The sequence below is a fragment of the Myxine glutinosa genome, chromosome 12 (assembly GCF_964187855.1).
Source record: "Myxine glutinosa chromosome 12, kmMyxGlut1.1, whole genome shotgun sequence".
NCBI classification, from domain to species: domain Eukaryota; kingdom Metazoa; phylum Chordata; class Myxini; order Myxiniformes; family Myxinidae; genus Myxine; species Myxine glutinosa.
In genome coordinates this window covers 1,675,287-1,688,693 of record NC_136272.1, presented here as the reverse complement: position 1 = coordinate 1,688,693, position 13,407 = coordinate 1,675,287, and the positions used below count along the sequence as shown (strand labels likewise).

The 13,407-nt window shown below is 41.4% G+C and overlaps 1 protein-coding gene across 5 annotated transcripts in view; it reads right to left on the bottom strand.

Moving 5' to 3' along the window:
* Positions 1-13,407, bottom strand: part of LOC137412972 (receptor-type tyrosine-protein phosphatase gamma) — a 280,669-nt gene that overhangs the window by 225,725 nt on the left and 41,537 nt on the right. For 4 of the 5 annotated variants that reach the window (XM_078766398.1, XM_078766399.1, XM_078766400.1 and 1 more), the window contains exon 3: positions 7,419-7,598. In XM_078766398.1, coding sequence (XP_078622524.1) covers positions 7,419-7,598 — 180 coding nt within the window. Of the gene's footprint in view, positions 1-7,418; positions 7,599-13,407 lie in introns of those variants that run through there. The other variant, XM_078766402.1, reaches the window with a different exon arrangement.

The window sequence follows — 13,407 nt, the reverse complement described above, 5'->3', positions numbered from 1 at the left end:
CCACAATGTCGTGAGAGGTTGAAGAGTGATAAAAACACAATGCATCCACAATGTCGTGAGAGGTTGAAGAGTGATAAAAACACAATGCATCCACAATGTCATGAGAGGTTGAAGAGTGATAAAAACACAATGCATCCGCAATGTCATGAGAGGTTGAAGAGTGATAAAAACACAATGCATCCACAATGTCATGAGAGGTTGAGAGTGATAAAAACACAATGCATCCACAATGTCGTGAGAGGTGGAAGAGTGATAAAAACGCAATGCATCCGCAATGTCATGAGGTTGAAGAGTGATAAAAACAATACATCCACAATGTCGTGAGAGGTTGAAGAGTGATAAAAACACAATGCATCCGCAATGTCGTGAGAGGTTGAAGAGTGAGAAAAACACAATGCATCCACAATGTCATAAGAGGTTGAAGAGTGATAAAAACACAATGCATCCGCAATGTCGTGAGAGGTTGAAGAGTGATAAAAACACAATGCATCCACAATGTCATGAGAGGTTGAAGAGTGATAAAAACACAATGCATCCTAATGTCGTGAGAGGTTGAAGAGTGATGAAAACACAATGCATCCACAATGTCATGAGAGGTTGAAGAGTAATGAAAACACAATGCATCCACAATGTCATGAGAGGTTGAAGAGTGATAAAAACACAATGCATCCACAATGTCGTGAGAGGTTGAAGAGTGATAAAAACACAATGCATCCACAATGTCGTGAGAGGTTGAAGAGTGATAAAAACACAATGCATCCGCAATGTCATAAGAGGTTAAAGAGTGATAAAAACACAATGCATCCACAATGTCGAGAGAGGTTGAAGAGTGATAAAAACACAATGCATCCACAATGTCGTGAGGGGTTGAAGAGTGATAAAAACACAATGCATCCACAATGTCGTGAGAGGTTGAAGAGTGATAAAAACACAATGTATCCGCAATGTCATAAGAGGTTAAAGAGTGATAAAAACACAATGCATCCACAATGTCATAAGAGGTTGAAGAGTGATAAAAACACAATGCATCCACAATGTCGTGAGAGGTTGAAGAGTGATAAAAACACAATGCATCCGCAATGTCGTGAGAGGTTGAAGAGTGATGAAAACACAATGCATCCACAATGTCATGAGAGGTTGAAGAGTGATGAAAACACAATGCATCCACAATGTCATGAGAGGTTGAAGAGTGATAAAAACACAATGCATCCACAATGTCGTGAGAGGTTGAAGAGTGATAAAAACACAATGCATCCACAATGTCGTGAGAGGTTGAAGAGTGATAAAAACACAATGCATCCACAATGTCGTGAGAGGTTGAAGAGTGATGAAAACACAATGCATCCACAATGTCATAAGAGGTTGAAGAGTGATAAAAACACAATGCTTCCGCAATGTCGTGAGAGGTTGAAGAGTGATAAAAACACAATGCATCCACAATGTCATGAGAGGTTGAAGAGTGATAAAAACACAATGCAACCGCAATGTCGTGAGAGGTTGAAGAGTGATGAAAACACAATGCATCCACAATGTCATGAGAGGTTGAAGAGTGATGAAAACACAATGCATCCACAATGTCGTGAGAGGTTGAAGAGTGATAAAAACACAATGCATCCACAATGTCGTGAGAGGTTGAAGAGTGATAAAAACACAATGCATCCACAATGTCGTGAGAGGTTGAAGAGTGATAAAAACACAATGCATCCGCAATGTCGTGAGAGGTTGAAGAGTGATAAAAACAATGCATCCACAATGTCGTGAGAGGTTGAAGAGTGATGAAAACACAATGCATCTGCAATGTCGTGAGAGGTTGAAGAGTGATAAAAACACAATGCATCCACAATGTCGTGAGAGGTTGAAGAGTGATAAAAACACAATGCATCCACAATGTCGTGAGAGGTTGAAGAGTGATAAAAACACAATGCATCCACAATGTCGTGAGAGGTTGAAGAGTGATAAAAACACAATGCATCCACAATGTCGTGAGAGGTTGAAGAGTGATAAAAACACAATGCATCCCCAATGTCATGAGAGGTTGAAGAGTGATAAAAACACAATGCATCCGCAATGTCATGAGAGGTTGAAGAGTGATAAAAACACAATGCATCCACAATGTCATGAGAGGTTGAAGAGTGATAAAAACACAATGCATCCACAATGTCATGATAGGTTGAAGAGTGATAAAAACACAATGCATCCGCAATGTCGTGAGAGGTTGAAGAGTGATAAAAACACAATGCATCCCCAATGTCATGAGAGGTGGAAGAGTGATAAAAACACAATGCATCCACAATGTCATGAGAGGTTAAAGAGTGATAAAAACACAATGCATCCGCAATGTCAAGAGAGGTTAAAGAGTGATAAAAACACAATGCATCCACAATGTCATGAGAGGTTGAAGAGTGATAAAAACACAATGCATCCGCAATGTCATAAGAGGTTAAAGAGTGATAAAAACACAATGCATCCACAATGTCATGATAGGTTGAAGAGTGATAAAAACACAATGCATCCACAATGTCGTGAGAGGTTGAAGAGTGATAAAAACACAATGCATCCACAATGTCGTGAGGGGTTGAAGAGTGATAAAAACACAATGCATCCACAATGTCGTGAGAGGTTAAAGAGTGATAAAAACACAATGCATCCACAATGTCGTGAGGGGTTGAAGAGTGATAAAAACACAATGCATCCACAATGTCGTGAGAGGTTGAAGAGTGATAAAAACACAATGTATCCGCAATGTCATAAGAGGTTAAAGAGTGATAAAAACACAATGCATCCACAATGTCATAAGAGGTTGAAGAGTGATAAAAACACAATGCATCCACAATGTCGTGAGAGGTTGAAGAGTGATAAAAACACAATGCATCCACAATGTCGTGAGAGGTTAAAGAGTGATAAAAACACAATGCATCCACAATGTCATGAGTGGTTGAAGAGTGATAAAAACACAATGCATCCACAATGTCGTGAGAGGTTGAAGAGTGATAAAAACACAATGCATCCACAATGTCATGAGAGGTTGAAGAGTGATAAAAACACAATGCATCTACAATGTCGTGAGAGGTTAAAGAGTGATAAAAACACAATGCATCCACAATGTCGTGAGAGGTTGAAGAGTGATAAAAACACAATGCATCCACAATGTCGTGAGAGGTTGAAGAGTGATAAAAACACAATGCATCCACAATGTCATGAGAGGTTGAAGAGTGATAAAAACACAATGCATCCGCAATGTCATGAGAGGTTGAAGAGTGATAAAAACACAATGCATCCACAATGTCATGAGAGGTTGAGAGTGATAAAAACACAATGCATCCACAATGTCGTGAGAGGTGGAAGAGTGATAAAAACGCAATGCATCCGCAATGTCATAAGAGGTTGAAGAGTGATAAAAACAATACATCCACAATGTCGTGAGAGGTTGAAGAGTGATAAAAACACAATGCATCCGCAATGTCGTGAGAGGTTGAAGAGTGAGAAAAATACAATGCATCCACAATGTCATAAGAGGTTGAAGAGTGATAAAAACACAATGCATCCGCAATGTCGTGAGAGGTTGAAGAGTGATAAAAACACAATGCATCCACAATGTCATGAGAGGTTGAAGAGTGATAAAAACACAATGCATCCGCAATGTCTTGAGAGGTTGAAGAGTGATGAAAACACAATGCATCCACAATGTCATGAGAGGTTGAAGAGTGATGAAAACACAATGCATCCACAATGTCATGAGAGGTTGAAGAGTGATAAAAACACAATGCATCCACAATGTCGTGAGAGGTTGAAGAGTGATAAAAACACAATGCATCCACAATGTCGTGAGAGGTTGAAGAGTGATAAAAACACAATGCATCCACAATGTCGTGAGAGGTTGAAGAGTGATAAAAACACAATGCATCCGCAATGTCGTGAGAGGTTGAAGAGTGATAAAAACAATGCATCCACAATGTCGTGAGAGGTTGAAGAGTGATGAAAACACAATGCATCCGCAATGTCGTGAGAGGTTGAAGAGTGATAAAAACACAATGCATCCACAATGTCGTGAGAGGTTGAAGAGTGATAAAAACACAATGCATCCACAATGTCGTGAGAGGTTGAAGAGTGATAAAAACACAATGCATCCACAATGTCGTGAGAGGTTGAAGAGTGATAAAAACACAATGCATTCACAATGTCGTGAGAGGTTGAAGAGTGATAAAAACGCAAGGCATCCACAATGTCGTGAGAGGTTGATGAGTGATAAAAACACAATGCATCCACAATGTCGTGAGAGGTTGAAGAGTGATAAAAACACAATGCATCCGCAATGTCGTGAGAGGTTGAAGAGTGATAAAAACACAATGCATTCGCAATGTCGTGAGAGGTTGAAGAGTGATAAAAACACAATGCATCCGCAATGTCGTGAGGGGTTGAAGAGTGATAAAAAAAAATGCATCCACAATGTCGTGAGAGGTTGAAGAGTGATAAAAACACAATGCATCCGCAATGTCATAAGAGGTTAAAGAGTGATAAAAACACAATGCATCCACAATGTCATGAGGTTGAAGAGTGATAAAAACACAATGCATCCACAATGTCGTGAGAGGTTGAAGAGTGATAAAAACACAATGCATCCACAATGTCGTGAGAGGTTAAAGAGTGATAAAAACACAATGCATCCACAATGTCGTGAGAGGTTGAAGAGTGATAAAAACACAATGCATCCACAATGTCATGAGAGGTTAAAGAGTGATAAAAACACAATGCATCCACAATGTCAAGAGAGGTTAAAGAGTGATAAAAACACAATGCATCCACAATGTCATGAGAGGTTGAAGAGTGATAAAAACACAATGCATCCGCAATGTCATAAGAGGTTAAAGAGTGATAAAAACACAATGCATCCACAATGTCGTGAGAGGTTGAAGAGTGATAAAAACACAATGCATCCACAATGTCGTGAGGGGTTGAAGAGTGATAAAAACACAATGCATCCACAATGTCGTGAGAGGTTGAAGAGTGATAAAAACACAATGTATCCGCAATGTCATAAGAGGTTAAAGAGTGATAAAAACACAATGCATCTGCAATGTCGTGAGGGGTTGAAGAGTGATAAAAACACAATGCATCCACAATGTCGTGAGAGGTTAAAGAGTGATAAAAACACAATGCATCCACAATGTCGTGAGGGGTTGAAGAGTGATAAAAACACAATGCATCCACAATGTCGTGAGAGGTTGAAGAGTGATAAAAACACAATGCATCCACAATGTCGTGAGAGGTTGAAGAGTGATAAAAACACAATGCATCCACAATGTCGTGAGAGGTTAAAGAGTGATAAAAACACAATGCATCCACAATGTCATGAGTGGTTGAAGAGTGATAAAAACACAATGCATCCACAATGTCGTGAGAGGTTGAAGAGTGATAAAAACACAATGCATCCACAATGTCGTGAGAGGTTGAAGAGTGATAAAAACACAATGCATCCACAATGTCGTGAGAGGTTAAAGAGTGATAAAAACACAATGCATCCACAATGTCGTGAGAGGTTGAAGAGTGATAAAAACACAATGCATCCACAATGTCATGAGAGGTTGAAGAGTGATAAAAACACAATGCATCCACAATGTCATGAGAGGTTGAAGAGTGATAAAAACACAAGGCATCCACAATGTCGTGAGAGGTTGAAGAGTGATAAAAACACAAGGCATCCACAATGTTGTGAGAGGTTGAAGAGTGATAAAAACACAATGCATCCGCAATGTCGTGAGAGGTTGAAGAGTGATAAAAACACAATGCATTCACAATGTCGTGAGAGGTTGAAGAGTGATTAAAAAAAAAAAACGCATCCACAATGTCGTGAGAGGTTGAAGAGTGATAAAAAAAAAAACAATGCGTCCACAATGTCATAGAGCCTATGTTGACCTTTTGGCCTATGTTGATCTCCAAAATAGTTGGTGGTTGAATTCATTTCGCTGATATAAAAATCCCATTCAAATTTCAAGTCTGTCGGATGAAAATTGAGGATTTTAAAGATTTGTAAAAAAAGTGGTTGACCTTTGACCTATGTTGACTTTTTCGCCTTTTGACCTCAAAAATATATAGGATTTGGTCGGACCACGAACTTAACCATTTGGTGAAGTTTCGTGAAGATTGGTTTAAAATTGTGACCTGTAGGCAAGTATGAGTGAGCGGACAGACAAACACACAGATGAACACACAAATATACAAACAAACACAAACAAACACACAAACACACAAATATACAAATAAACACAAACACACAAATATACAAACAAACACAAAGAAACACACAAAGAAACACACAAACAAACACAATCGAACACACAAATACACAAACAAAATACAAAAACACACACACAAACAAACACACAAACAAACACAAACATACAAACAAACAAACACACAAGCATACACACAAACATACAAACAAACACACAAACAAACATACAAACAAACAAACACACAAACTAACAAACGAACACACAAATATACAAACAAACACAAAGAAGCACACAATCAAACACACAAGCATACACACAAACATACAAACAAACATACAAACAGACAAACAAACACAAGCAAACACACAAGCAAACACACAAGCAAACACACAAACATACAAACAAACAAACGTACAAACACAAGCAAACACACAAACACACAAGCAAACACACAAACATACACACAAACAAACAAACACACAAACGAACACACAAGAAAACACACAAGCAACACACACAAGCAAACACAAGCAAACACACAAGCAAACACACAAGCAAACACACAAGCAAACACACAAGCAAACACACAAGCAAACATACAAGCAAACACACAAACAAACACAGATGAGGTCAACTCAAACTTGACAATGAATGCCATGTTACCATCATCAGCACATACTCCTCTACCATGACAAACACAGATGAGGTCAACTCAAACTTGACAATGAATGCCATGTTACCATCATCAGCACATACTCCTCCACCATGACAAACACAGATGAGGTCAACTCAAACTTGACAATGAATGCCATGTTACCATGATCAGCACATACTCCTCTACCATGACAAACACAGATGAGGTCAACTCAAACTTGACTCAAACTTGACAATGAATGCCATGTTACCATCATCAGCACATACTCCTCTACCATGACAAACACAGATGAGGTCAACTCAAACTTGACAATGAATGCCATGTCACCATCATCAGCACATACTCCTCTACCATGACAAACACAGGTGAGGTCAACTCAAACTTGACAATGTCGGGATGTCGCTGTACTCCAAATCAAAGGAACTGTCCAATCCGTAGGGACGGGTCCCTTACTCGTGTTGACAAACCTTGTTTTATGTAAGAACACAAAATAACACACAATTAGTAATTAATAACCAAGTACCAAGTACCTGCTCTCCCAGAGTTCCTCATTGTTGGTTGTTCAGGTGTTTTCGCATCCCATTTGTCAAAGCGCAACTTCGCATGTTGAGCACTTGGCACGGCAGCCGTCGAGTTTATGTCGATCGGAGACTGTTGAGAGCCATTGCATCGAGGATAAGTGTTTGGCCAAGATAATGACCCACGCTCACCTTGGTAAAGAAAACAATAACCACCATATTAAAAAAGTCCAGCATATAACATCAGTCTATCTTTTGAAACGACAGGTAAATGACCAGTTTGTGAAAGGCAAGACCACAGCAATAATACAAAATTGAATAATGATGACACAGAACACAGCAAGTAAGCAAAGCATATGAACAGGAATGTACATCAGGAGGGAGGGGGGTGGGGGTGGGGGGGTGGACGGGACGATAACTTGAATCAGTGAAGACAACACACGTGATTAACCAATAATTGTTGGTATGGGGACACATGGATGAATTACTAATGTGACAAAACACGGGAGCATTCAACAAGTGCAGGATCCACACATCTCCCCTCCACCAGGTCGGGAGACAGGTAACAAGGAGATAGGTAACAATACAGATAACAAGGAGAATACGGAGGCCAAACAGTTCAATCTTGGTTTCATCAGACCACAGAATCTTGTTTCTCACAGTCTGAGAGTCCTTCAGGTGCTTTTTTGCAAACTCCAAGCGGCTTTCATGTGTCTTTCACTGAGGAGAGGCTTCCGTCTGGCCACTCTGCCATAAAGCCCAGATCGGTGGAGTGTTGCAGTGATGGTTGTCCTTCTGGAGGTTTCTCCCATCTCCACACAGGATCTCTGTAGCTCAGCCAGAGTGACCATCGGGTTCTTGGTCACCTCTCTTACCAAGGCCCTTCTCCCCCGATTGCTCAGTTTGGCCGGGCGGCCCCAGCTCTAGGAAGAGTCCTGGTTGTTCCAAACTTCTTCCATTTAGGAATTACTAGGGCATGCCCGTACTATATATATATCTAAAATTATATCCCCCCCCTCTATTTACATGAAATGGTTTGGTCCAAAGCGAACGGCTTGCGAGTACGGTGACAATCCCCCCCCCTCTATTTACATGAAATGGTTTGGTCCAAAGCGAACGGCTTGCGAGTACGGTGACAATCCCCCCCCCCCCCCTCTATTTACATGAAATGGTTTGGTCCAAAGCGAACGGCTTGCGAGTACGGTGACAATCCCCCCCCCTCTATTTACATGAAATGGTTTGGTCCAAAGCGAACGGCTTGCGGAGTTTGGTAAAGAAATCGCCATAGCGTGCACAAACGCGCAGGAAAGCGAAAGAATCGCAAATTAGTTTTAATTAGTTTTAAAACATAGTTTAACGCCAACATAGTTTGCCAACGTGAAATACATGAATACGCTCTCAAATGTGCCGTCCGAGGCAGAGTCTGTTCGGCACGTTCGGCACACGTGATAGCTCGCTGCTCTCTGATTGGTTGAATCGTTTTTTGGACATAGCTCGGTAACTACTTGTCCGATTAATATGAAACCTTGAAAAGGCACATCCTCGGGTCCCCAGCAATATACCTGGCAAGTTTAAAGTATATCGGACCCGTGGTTGTCGAGAAACAGCGGTCACAGACATACAGACATACAAACATACAAACATACACACAGAGATTACTGGAATTATAGATAGATGGAGGCCACTGTGCTCTTGGGAACCTTCAATGCAGCAGAGATGTTTTTGTCGGCTTCCCATGATCTGTGCCTCGACACAATCCTGTCTCTGAGCTCTGCAGGCAGTTCCTTCGACCTCATGGCTTGGTTTTTGCTCTGATATGCATCGTCAGCTGTGATACCTTATATAGACAGGTGTGTGCCTTTCCAAATCATGTCCAATCAATTGAATTTACCACAGGTGGACTCCAATCAAGGTGTAGAAACATCTCAAAGATGATCAAGAGAAATGGGAGGCACCTGAGATAAATTTCAAGTGTCATAGCAAAGGGTATGAATACTTATGTCAATGTGATATTTCAGTTTTTTATTTTTAATAAATTTGCAAAACTTTCTAAAATCCTGTTTTCCCTCTGTCATTATGGGGTATTGAGTGTAGATTGATGAGGGAAAAAATGAATTTAAACGATTACAGCACAAGGCTGCAACATAACAAAATGTGAAAAAAGTGAAGGGGTCTGAATACTTTCTGAATGCACTGTATATCTCTTCCTTTAATTCCATGTGGGTCCACAATGATTTGTCCCACTTCATCCTTCAAGCACCTCAGCCCCCATCACATCACACCTCTCTTTCGCTATCTGCTTTGCGATCCTGAATACCGCTCTCTGACCCTCTTCCGAATCCAAGCGTTCTCCGAACATTTTCCTACATGCCTCCTGCGCATTTGCTACCTCTTTCTTTGCAGCCTTCTTGGCTGCCTTATAACTTTCATGCTCTGCTTTTTCTGCATCCGTACCCTTTGCCTTCTGCCACTCCTTGAACTTCTTCCTCTTCTCGTCAAAACTCTTTCCAACTTCATAATTCCACCACCATGTTTCCGAGTGCCTCAGTGGTCCTTTTTCCCATCCACATACCTCACCAACGGCTCCCAACAGACTATCTTTCATTGACTTCCAACCACGTTCAAGCTCAACCACATCATCCTCCACCATACTCAGCCTCTCTTTTAATGCCTCCATCACTGTCACCTCTTTCAACCTCCACACCTTCATTCTCGGTTGGTACTTCACCCGCCGAGCTCTCCTCGCACCTTTCACCCTTATGTCGCAGACAACCAAGTGGTGCTGTGAAACAGCCTCTTCCCCCGGGATCACCTTTGTGTCCCGGAGGTGCCCCCTATCTCGCCTACGCACCAGCAGGTAGTCAACGGTTGTAGTCGACCCACCTGACGTGTATGTAACTAGCTTATTATCCTCTTTCTGGAACTGAGTATTACAAATCAACAAATCAGCTCCATCAGCAAACTCCAAAATCCTTTCACCTTCTCCATTCCTCACACCATATCCGTAACCCCCATGAACTCCCTCAAAACCATCTACACTCCTTCCCACATGTCCATTTAGGTCTCCTCCTACCACAACAACTTCCTCATCTTTCACGTTTTCCATCAGCTTCTCCATAGCACACCAGAACTTGTCCTTCTCTTCATCGCTCCGACCAACCTGCGGAGCATATCCCGAGATGATGTTCACCAAGAGCTTTCCAATCATCATTTTCGCCATCATCAACCTATCACTCACTCTAGTCGCACTCACCACACTGTCTACAAACTCCTCAGAAAACAGGACACCAACACCATTCACGCCCTCCAGGCACCCTTGCCACACAAACTTGTATTTCTGTCCCTGCCTACCCTTCACCATTCTCACACCACTTCCCTTCCATCTCGTCTCCTGCACACAACATATGTCCACTCTTCTTCTGACCAATACTTGCACCACTTCTCCTGATCTCCCTGTCATTGTCCCTACATTCCATGTCCCAAACCTCAGAAACCGATCTCCACGTCGGGCATCAGACGTTTCGTCGCCATAAATGGAGTAATTTCCACCCTTGCTTCGATCGGGTTCCCCACCTTGGGTTTTGACGAAAGGGAATGGGGTACCCCAGGGGGTACTTCGGGCTGTACCCTGCCCATATGTAGTTGTAATTGTCATGGTTCTCTTTTTGAGGCAATGTTTTTATGGCCGGATGCCCTTCCTGACGCCAACCCTTATTCACCTCTTACACAGGGATACGGTGTACCTAATGTAAACCGGGGTATACACCGGGGACTGATGTTGTTTAAACTTGGCAAACAGACAACAAATTATGGTTTACATATGCATGTCATATTGTTAGCTCACCTGGAATGAAGTACTGGGGAGCTTATGCGATGGCGCGTCATCCGTCCTTCAGTCCATCCGTCAGTCTGTAAACACTTGCAACTTCTTCTCTGAAACCGCTGATGGGATTGCGACCAAACTTGGCACAAATTATATTTGTTGTGTTTTGACTCAAGTTTGTTCACTGCATTAAAAAGTCAGGGTCTAAAGGCCCTGTTTTGTATTTTCCTGCTCTTTTGTTATTCTCCCAGTTGTTGGTGTATATTTCTTGACATTTCTTGATATACAGTCGTGGCCAAAAATATTGGCACCCTTGCACTTTTTTCAAATAATTCACAATTTTGTCTGAAAAAAAAGTTGAAATTGACAAAAGTTTTTGGTCTCCACAATTCTTTATTTCACTGTTAATATTACAGGACCTTTGTTTTTGATTCAGACCTTAATATATCCTTTTAAATCAGAAAATACAAAGAAATGGCATTGACAAAATTATGAACACCCAGGAATTACTATTTGGTAGCACAGACGTTGGACAAAATAACTTCAGTCAAGCGCTTCCTGTAGCCATGAATGAGCTTCCTCCACCTCTCTTCTGTCAGTTTGACCCACTCTTCTTGTGCAAACTGCTCCAGTTCTCCCAGATTTGAAGGGTACCTTCTCCCAACTGCTGTTTTCAGATCTCCCCGCAGATGTTCAATGGGATTTAGATCTGGACTCATTCCTGGCCACTTCAGAACAGTTCAGCGTTTTGTCCTGAACCATTCCTGGTGCTTTTTGAAGTGTGTTTGGCGTCATTGTCCTGCTGCAAGACTCATGACCTTCGAGGGAGACCCAGCTTTCTGACACTGGGTTGAACATTGCGCTCCAAAATGCCTTGGTAATCTCCTGATTTCATGATGCCATGCACACATTCAAGGCACCCAGTGCCAGAGACAGCACAGCAACCCCAAAACATCACTGAACCTCCTCCAAGTTTGACTGTAGGGAAGGTGTTCCTTTCTTTGAAGGCTTCATTTTGTTTTCTGTAAACATAGAGATTATGTGCTTTACAAAAAAGCTCTAACTTGGTCTCATCTGTCCACAGGACATTCTCCCAGAAGGATTTTGGCTTGTTCAGGTGTGTTTTGGCAAACTCCAGTCGGGCTTTCTCAGCAGTGGGGTCCTCCTGGGTCTCCTACCATAGAACCCCCTTTCATTGACTTGGTGACAGATAGTGTGAGTTGAAACTGTCGTACCTTGTGTCTGAAGGACAGCTTGAATATGTTTATCAGTTGATTGAGGTGCTTTCTCCACCATTCGAACAATCGTTTGCTGCAATCTTCGATCATCTTTTCCCTTGCGGCCACGTCCATGGAGGTTGGCTGCAGTGCCAAGGGCCTTAAACTTCCTGATAACATTGCGTACGGTGCACACGGGAACATCAAGGTCTCTGGAGATGGACTTGCAGCCTTGAGATTGTCCATGCTTGGCTACAATCTTGTGTCTGACCTCCTCAGACAATTCTCTGGTTTTCATTCTCTTCTACATGCTCATGAGGTACACACAGTGACACAAAACAGCAGAATGACTCCTTTTCCCTGTTCAATCTGGTTGAATGAGTGATTTATATATTGCAGGCACCTGCAACTCACCACAAGTTAGTTAAATTCGAAAGTAAAGGAGAATCACCTGCTAGAAATCTAATCATTTCTAACAACTTCTAAAAGGTGCCAATAATATTGTCCGGGGCATTGTCGGATTTCTGTGTGGAATAATCTGAGATTTAGTAATTTTTTCAGCTTTTTTTTGAAACCAAATAAACTGAAAACTGAAATACACACCTAGAGATACATACACACATAAAGCTACATACACACCTAGAGATACATACACACATAAAGCTACATACACACATAGAGATACATACACACATAAAGCTACATACACACCTAGAGATACATACACACATAGAGATACATACACACATCGAGATACATACACACATAAAGCTACATACACACCTAGAGATACATACACACATAGAGATACATACACACATAGAGATACATACACACCTAGAGATACATACACACCTAGAGATACATACACACATAGAGATACATACACACATAGAGATACATACACACCTCGAGATACATACACACCAAGAGATACATACACACATAGAGATACATACAC